At 37.4% G+C, this 9,381-nt stretch overlaps 2 protein-coding genes across 2 annotated transcripts in view; one reads left to right on the top strand and one right to left on the bottom strand.

Moving 5' to 3' along the window:
- LOC114031431 (solute carrier family 22 member 3-like) overlaps positions 1–9,381 on the bottom strand; it is a 192,438-nt gene that overhangs the window by 21,521 nt on the left and 161,536 nt on the right. The window lies entirely within an intron of this gene.
- LOC114031430 (plasminogen-like) overlaps positions 1–9,381 on the top strand; it is a 71,007-nt gene that overhangs the window by 25,033 nt on the left and 36,593 nt on the right. Inside the window, exons 3-7 of the mRNA XM_027846501.1 lie at positions 716–822; positions 2,998–3,112; positions 6,232–6,371; positions 7,194–7,314; positions 8,846–8,964. Coding sequence (XP_027702302.1) covers positions 716–822; positions 2,998–3,112; positions 6,232–6,371; positions 7,194–7,314; positions 8,846–8,964 — 602 coding nt within the window. The remainder of the gene's footprint in view (positions 1–715; positions 823–2,997; positions 3,113–6,231; positions 6,372–7,193; positions 7,315–8,845; positions 8,965–9,381) is intronic.

Here is a 9,381-nt window from a genome sequence, read left to right as displayed (position 1 = left end):
TTTTTTCTATTACCCATTTCCCTTTTAATTTTACTGCATGTTTCATGCAGTAATTTAATTAGCAACGGTTTTAGATCAATGTGTGCTATGAGCAAACAATTTGAAACCAAAAGATATAGAATGAAATTAAGAGGGGGAAAACTAGTGAATAAAAGAATACCTCTATTTCCTAACATTCTGATTTTGATTCAATTAAAGAAGCATTTAATACATGCCCAGCTGTTTAAGACACTGTGCAAAGTGTTGGGGTTACAAAAATAAAAATGAACTGCAGTATTCTGGGTCATTTTTAATTTTACCTAAGATGTATGTAGGGCAACAGGCTTAGAGTTCTCACAATTTATCATAAGGCATAGAGATTTTCAAATTTTGTTACATATCTTTATATAATTTCACTTGTCAATCAAGACTCTTTCCAATTTTATCTCCCATTATCCACAAATACATATCTACATATATGTATGTACACACATATAATATACGTGTGTGTATACATAACATACACATGCATATACACACATGTCTATCTGCAGGTATGTACACACATGTATACTTCATACATGTATACAATGTGTATCCACATGTTGTACATATATACATGTATACGTACATACGTGCGAGTTATATATATTCACATGTTTCAGGCCTGTGAATAAATATTTGTCTATATTAACTAAGGGGAAAAATCTCTCTTGTCTTTGGTTCATTTCTGCAGGTCCTTCGAATATTACAACAAAGAACAGAAGTGTGTGATTATGGCTGAAAACAGCAAGACTTCCACAGTTGTGAGGAGGAGAGATGTGGTTTTATTTGAAAAGAGAAGTATGTATGTCTTCTTGTTCACCTTTCTTCTTAAGAGGGAGCCATGTGCAACTTTTTAATGTGTTTTCTTTCTCAAAGAGATGAGGATAGACCAAGTAGTGAGGGGTTAATTTGTTTTTGTAATAAAGTGACTGGAGTGGTAAATTCCTCCTGGGCTAGATAAAAGGCTCTCTAACACTTCCACTGAGGGTGGCTGACCGTATTTCTTGATTTCCATGTTCAGAATATGACTGAAGGATTATTAAGAGATCCTTGGACGCAAGTGCCCTGTGCTTGTGTGTGTATATTTCTATCTATCTCTATTTTATCTATATTTCTATCTTTGTATCTCTTTTTATGCATGTATCTATATATGTATGTATCTGTCTATGTATCCATGTATATATGTATGTATGTAGCTGTCATCTATCTATTGTAATTATGTATGTATGTATGTATCTGTCTATCTATCCATGTATCTATGATCTATCTGATGTATCTATTGATGTATTGATGTATCTACATATGTATGTTTGTATCTATGTATCCATCTATGTGTGTATGTATGTATCTATCATCTATTGTATCTATATAGGTATGTATGTATCTATCCATGTATTTATCATCTATCTGATGCATCTATTGACGTATCTATATATGTATGTATGTGTCTGTCTATCTATCTATCTGTCGGTTTGTCTGTCTGTCTATCTGTCTGTCTGTCTGTCTGTCTCAAGGGTAGGGGGATTTTAGTTCTTCCTGACAGTATTATAGTAAAACTCTTTAATTGTATTACATTTTTTCTTTTCTTTCAACATACACCATTTTTCTTCTGACCTTTAATTAAATTCCTGTTATTGGTGTACTAAGTTCTGAATTTGCATGCTTTCATTTTCCACAGTTTACATTTGTTCCTTAAAAACCCTCAATAAATATCACTGTTATATGGTGTGACATTATCTCAGAAAGGCAGATTCTTATAGGAGGAAAGAGTACTTAGCACCATTTCAGGCCCTACATATAGGAAATGCTGGTTTTTTTTTTAAAGATATTAATAAATGTTAAGTTTTAGAAACAACTCTTGGGATAAAGGATAAGCTAATCATAATTAGTGGTGTCCTGAAAAAGGACAGTTGCCTGGGATTAGAAAACTCCGTAGTGATGCAGTAGGTATTTATCGTTGACATTAAAGTAAACTAATTGTATGGTAGCTGATTAATTTTGCTTAAATTATACCTTGCTAAAATAAGCAGTTTTCTATTTCTGGATTCCACAGAGCTTCATATAATATACCACAGAAATCCCTGCTTACACCCTAGTCCCTTCTCCCAAATGAAAAACAGAGGCTTTTGCAGTATTTCTCCAGAATAAGAGAAATTGAGGCAAAAACACAGTGACATATTTTCTTTCCATGACCACCCTAGATTTCTGCTCTTTGTTAGAGTGCACCCTTGTTCATGAAACATTTTAACCTCATTTTTTTGAGCTTGAAATACAACTCAACACTAAAACTTATGTCATTCGAATACTGATTTACTCATTGAGAATAGGTAGAAGTCCTAGGCTGAAATCTCAGCTCTGCTACTTGTTCTCTTGTGTAACCTTGGCCAGAATATTCACTTCTCTGGGCCTCAGTTTCCTCTAAGGTTCCTTCCAGCTTTGGATCTATGATCCCATAGGTTTCATTGTGCATGAAATAGAGGCAGCATGAAGAATTCACTCTCCCAAATTCTAACATTTGGACATGTAACTTAAGATAAAATGAATAACATAAGATGGATTCTGAGATCAGAGTTCAAAAGGTAGTTGTTTAGAAGGTGATGGAAAAGACTGAAAACACATAGAAGCTTCCTTAGGTACATACCAAAAGCAGGAGCCAGAATAGGACCTTTTCAATATTTGCTTTTTTCCTTGTAGAACACTGAAACACTTTAACACAATTGGCCAGGATTTCCTCATGGAAAGTAATCACTGACAAAATCACACCCATATCTGCTTGGGTGGTTTAGCTGATTGCCACTGGAGACATAAGAAATTGTCTTTTCAGGGAGTCTGGCGGCAGCAATAATGCAGCTGTCTAAAATGTCATTTCTCTCTGCTATTTGATAACATATTAGTTTGTAATGAAGCAGGGGGTTCAGTTTTCTCCATTAGATTTATCTTTTATGAAATACTTTGATGGGAATTTCTTTTCAGTGTACCTTTCAGAATGCAAGAGAGGAAATGGAAAAAGCTATAGAGGGACTTTGTCTAAAACTAAAACCGGAAATACCTGCCAGAAATGGAGTGATACTAGCCCTCATGTACCCAAGTAAGTTTTTTTTTTCCCTATCAGTGTTCACATGCTGTATTCAGGATAATTCAGTTATTCCCCAAACCAAATCAGACATGTGAATAGGAACTAGCACCACAGTGCTCATTATAGATGAGGAATGTTGAATAGACCAAATATTTGGAGTACAATTCCAAAGAGGGAGCTGCCAAAGTTAGCAGGCTGATTCAGTTGAATTCCTGGAATCAGGAAGACTTGAATTCAAATCTCACCTCAGATACTCACTAGCTGTTTGACCATGGGCAAGTCACTTAGCTTCTGTTTGCCTAATCCATTGGAGAAGGAAGTGGCAAACCCACTCCAGTATCTTTGCCAAGGAAGCACCCTGCTGGATCACAAAGAGTTGGACACAATCATTAGACAATGACTGAACAACAACAACTAAAGTGGGCCTAGTTGACTTCTTATTGTCTAGAGTACTCATTTCCAAAATGGAGGCCTCGGCCTCTGGAGGTGCCACAATTGTCCAATCAGAGAGTATAAAGATGGGCTACAGGCCACTTTCCTCCATAGTCAATCCTGGGAGGTGTCTCCAACACAACCAAACCTGCCCTTCACCCCTTATTGTCCAGCACTCCTCCTCTCTACCCAGTTCTACCACTATGTAAGCTCCCAATTTTGACCCTTCCTCTCTGGGTCTTGGCCCCTCATGGCAGTTACACTCTAACTCTGACTCACTGTAGCAGCTGTGCAAATGTCATTGGGAAAATTCAAACATCATTCCATTCCTATCCACAGATCATCTCAACTTTGTGATTGCGGCAAAAGCTCCCTAGTTGGTCTCCCTGCCTTATCTCTCTCACTTCACTTCATTTCCACATGAATTTCCTAAAGTGCAGGTGTGACTATGTCACTCAACTACTCAAACTCCCTACTGATCTAGGGTCAAACATCCCATCCACTAGTATTCAAAGGCAACTTATCTCAGCCTACCTTTTCAGCTTATTGTATATTACTCCCCATTCTGCACTATTTGGTTCAGTCAAACTGACTTTTTTCGCCTATTCTTCATATTTATACAGAAACATAATTAATTAAAATATAAATACATAAACAGAAAAGGCTGGTGTGACACCAGCTATTATGCAGAACTATGTAATCAGACAAATATGTTTATAACAAAAACTCTGCTGAGCTGAAATCTGAGAAATTAAAATTTGTTTATTTTTTTAATTGTGTGTGGTAAATGTCTATATAGAGAGATGTATGATTCTTGCTTAAAAGCTGTTATGCTCACTCACTGTTATGATATATCATTTTAATGTCTTACCATGTATATTTCAATAAAAATTTATTTTTTAAAAAGTTTGTCTGTTCAGCTAACTATGTTGTTCACGTTAACTTGAATAATAGTTATCATATATCAGCTTGACTTATCCCATAGGACATACATATGGATTTTTTAAAAAATCAAAATAGAATTTTTCTTCTAGAAATAAAGCATTGTGATTTTTCAGGGATAGTGGGAGATAGCCGGCCATAATGAAGAGAGTCAGTCAAGAAGGCCTAGGTTCAAATCTTGCTTTTGATACATACTAGGTATATGTAGTACGTATATGACCATGGGCAATTCTCATAGAGCTTCATCTCAGAAAACCCCCAAGAAAATATCTAAGATTATGAATTAAATAGGCAATTGCTTATCCGTATAGAATCTGGAGTTGAAAGAGGTATTTATTTGGTGGTTTCCTTCTTGGGGGAGGAACAGAAGGACTTTTCTCAGTTTGTGAGATCTAGAAAATATGATAAATAACAGGAGGGATTTTCCAGAATAAGTTTCAATAATTATTCTTCTAACTTTATCCTTTTGTTGACAATGCTAACTATAAATATCTTAGGAATCTCAGAGTGCTGAGATACTGGCTTTACCTACCATGGGCAGTTGGACAGAGGTTGATGGTAGGAATGGGTGAAGGATTTTGTGGACCTGGAAAGCCACCATTTTCCCTCTGGTCACTATATAGAGTTGATGATTCTGGACCTAGGCAAAGATGGATCTTAAGCATTGGTTCAGAAACCTGAAAGCAGAATAATAGTATCAACAATAAATATCACCCTTCTGACAAATCACAAACACGGCAAAAATCCTACAGAAATTTCAGTTGTCACATGAGTTCAAGTTGTATGTAGATGAGTGGCAGAATGGAATGCTGGAAAGAGCTGAACCTGGAATAATGAGAGACCTGGGTTTGAATCTTTTACTGGTGAGTTGTATGACTCTGGGCAAATCAGTTATTCTCTGACAGCTTCTGTTTTCTCATTTATAATCAAATGAGGCAATACATGTAAAGTGTTTTGCAAATCTTAAAGCACTATATAAATACTAGCTACTATCATTATTGTTATTATAACTATTACTACTCTACAAAGTGGGTCTGAGACTTACACTACCTACCTTGGAGGGAGGTTTTAAGAGGAAAGCAGTTTGTGAAATTTAAAGCACAATAGAAATGTGAGTTATCATTCAACAAATGTGGATTATCTTATTCTTTATGTATTTGGATGCCAAAAGCCTAAATCTCAGATGAGGTGTACCTCTTTCTCTGGCTTCACAGAAACATATGCATTATAGAAATATAGGCAAGGGGGCTGGAATTGGACATGTGATTTCATTAGTATGATAATGATAATAATAATAGTTAACATTTATACAAAACCTACTATGTGCCAGGCCACTGTGCTGAAAGCTCTGTAAATATTATCTCATTTTATCTTCACAACAATCCTGGGAGGTACTATTATTATCCCCATTTTATAGTTGAAGAGACTGAGGCAAACAGAGGCTAAGCAGGTTGCCCAGGGCCATACAACTAGCAGGCCAAACTTGAAATCAGGTCTTCCTGACCCCAGGCCCAGTAGCTCTGTCCACTGAACCACCTAATTACCTCTAACAAAGTAAGTCAGCATTTTCTCTTTGATTGATAATCCTGGAGTGTTGCCAGGGGTATTGTTTGGTTAGGTGACCTACCTAGCTACCATACAAACAGTATATGTCAGTCTTGGGACTTGAACCCAAGTCTCTCTCTATCCACTGTGTAATAGCTATCTCTGCCAATTAAATATTGGTATTCAATTAAAGCATTTTCCCCTTTCCACAGCTTTACACCAAGCAAATACCCAGATGAAGGACTGGAGAAAAACTACTGCAGAAATCCTGATGATGATATTAGGGGACCTTGGTGCTATACCATGGATCCAAAGACCAGATTTGAATATTGTGATGTTCCTGAATGTGAAGGTTGGGCCTGTCTTCCTCTCTCTCTCTCTCTCTCTCTGTCTCTGTCTCTCTTCCTTCTTTCTTTCCTTCCTTCCTTTTTTCCTTCCTTCTTTCTTTCTTTCATTCCTTTTTTCTCTTTCTTTCTCTCTTTCTTCCCTTCTTTCTTTCCTTCCTTTCTTTTTTCTTTCTTTCTTTCTCTTTTTCTTCTTTTCCTTCCTTTCTTCTTTCCTTCATTCCTTTTTTCTCTTTCTTAGGTAAAGCAAGGCACACAGACATACTGAATCTCAACGAGATATTGGAAGTAGCTTCAGAGAGCCCTTTGTTAAATTTTCAGTGTGAGCACCTTGTAAATCCACAACGGCTACAAATCAGGGTTTGAGTTATTGTTTTGTAGCTTGTTGAGACTTAAGAAAGTGTTAATAATTCAGTGTGTTACTTACACATTTTTTTCCAGAAGAGCCAGCTGTTAAGCATTTACCACACTCCTGTGTTCATTAAGGAATTTCTTGATTGAGCTTGACTGTAAGAGAGGGTCTAGAGACTAAAATACTCTATGCTCTTAACTCTAATTTTCAAATATCTATAGTCACAAAGGTGGAGGGATTAGAACTGCATTAAGAAATCTCCAATCTTTTATTAGCCCTTCTTTGATGGCACTTGTCTAGAAAGCAAGTGTAGACAGAAAGCAGCACTCAGCTATTTCTAATCCCAACTCTAGCTCCGGTTTGTCATCTGTGTTTATTCCTCCCCGCCTCCTTCTTCCACCCCTTATCCCCATTTCATCTTTGTTACCTTCATTCATTTCAGTCTCTCTCTGTGTTTCCATCTAACCTACCATGGCAGATGAATGCATGCATTGCAGTGGTGAAAACTACCAAGGTACCATTTCAAAGACAGAGTCTGGAATCGAATGTCAGCCTTGGGGCTCCCAGGAACCACATTCTCACGAGTACCTTCCTTCCAAGTAAGTCCTACCAGGAGAAAATAAAGATGTTGAAATGAACTCCTTGACCCACATAGGTATTTCCTATTATTAATTCTTATTCATCCAAGAAGAGACTGGAAGATCTAAGAGAAGTCATTGCTGATGAGCTTCAGATCTCAGAAATCTCCTTTCTCCCTCTGCCTTTATCATGATGATAACATCATCTCCTTTCTCCCCCTGCCTTTATCATGATGATAACATAAAGGAAGAAGCCAGGGCAAAACAGCAGAAGACTAGATTGGTACCATGTCTACCGGCCTCAAATATTCTCTTCCCTGCATTCATTCCTTTGACACTTACCTTATGCTCTGTTCTCATCATCAGGTGTCAGTGAATTAGACCCAAGATCCACCAGCCCTTTTCCATTAGCTGGGTAATTTTTGGGGGTGGGAGAGGTTATCTTTTGATACACTGCCAGAAGTGCTGATGTAATCAACTGCATCTGGATTTCCTTGTTGCACTCCAACCCAGATGTTGAGCATCCCAAAGGAGTCTTTTGTGTTCAGCATAAGGGACCATTTGTGCTTGTTATTGCTTCTGCGTTCCCTAGGGTCCTATTCTTCCTACTCTGTGAATACTCAGTAGGACAGAAGAGTCATACATTAAAAGCATGAGGATTCTCACTCTCTTCTCTAGTGTGTACCAGCTCATTATGTTTGCTCAGTGGATAGTTAGGCAAACTCAAAAATTATGTATTAAGCATATGACATGTATTTGCTGTTTCCTGTACAATAGAGGTATTTATTAAACACACAGTCCACAACAGTCCCACATTCAACCTGAGCCAGATTAAAATGTAACTGGGCTATATAAAACAAAATAAATAAAAATACTACAGAAATATATAACATTAATATGTGGTTTTCTAAATTAATCTGCAGCCTACAGATATCTGTCTCTACGACTTAGTGGCCTTCATTTCTTTGACACCACTGGTGTACATGACATCCTAGCTCCCATCCTTGTGTCTTTGCTTAGGTGGTCCTTCCAAGTATTAGAATTCCTACTTTCCTTCGTGACTCAGCTTAAGCACTCAGCTTTTCGTGACACCTCCCCCTCTCCAATATTTTTCTGCTGTTCATTTTCCATATTACTATGAATTTATTTGTTTATATATTGTATAGACCTAGAATTTCATGGTGGGTTGGCCTCAGGGTCAGGACAATCTGGTTTCAAATCCTGACTATGACATATACTGGTTGTAAGACCATGAACAATTTTGTCACTTAATCCCTGAGTTTCCCAGGGAACGCTCTGAAATTACAAATTTTACAGTGGGTACTAACCTGCATTGGTAAAGAAGAGAACTTCCCTACTAAGAGTTCCTTATGCCATCAGCAACATCATTGACAAGCATCTATGAAGGACTTAATTGGAAATTTTTACAAAAGTCTAGTCATGAGGTGGGGTGAGGGTCTGTACTAAGATGGTAGCCATGACAGAGGAGAGAAGGGGACATTATATGAGATGTGTTGTAAAGCTAAATGTAAAGAGTTTTTTCCACACTCAGATTTCCCAATAAGAACTTAAAGGAGAATTATTGCCGCAACCCAGACGGAGAGCCTCGGCCATGGTGTTTTACCTTGAATCCAAATAAACGCTGGGAATTCTGCAACATCCCCCGTTGCTGTAAGTATTGTCTATGATAGCATTGTGCTATTCAAAACCTCTGGATAAAGTTTTAAATGGGATGAAGGTGAAAATATTTGACAGTGACTGAGTATCTGACTGAAAGGTGACATTGGACTCTGGAAGTTACTGCTATTTGTTTAGTCTTTTTTTTTTTTTTAGTTATATCTGACTCTTTGTGACTTCATTTGGGGTTTTCTTGTCAAAGATACTGGAGTGCTTTGCCATTTCCTTCTCCAGATCATTTTACAGCTGAGGAAACTAGAGCAAACAGCATTAAGTGACTTGCCCAGGGTCACACAGCTAGTAAGTGTCTGAGGTCAGATTTGATCTCAGGTCTTCTTGCCTCCAGGCCTGGCACTCTATCCACCTAGCTGCCCTGTCTCTAGATTAATGAGGTCTTAAAGTGAAGAGATT

This window comes from Vombatus ursinus, unplaced genomic scaffold (assembly GCF_900497805.2).
Source record: "Vombatus ursinus unplaced genomic scaffold, bare-nosed wombat genome assembly UNPS02015175.1, whole genome shotgun sequence".
NCBI classification, from domain to species: Eukaryota; Metazoa; Chordata; class Mammalia; order Diprotodontia; family Vombatidae; genus Vombatus; species Vombatus ursinus.
The sequence above is the reverse complement of the archived record's forward strand: the minus strand, read 5'-3'. Positions and strand labels throughout refer to the sequence as shown.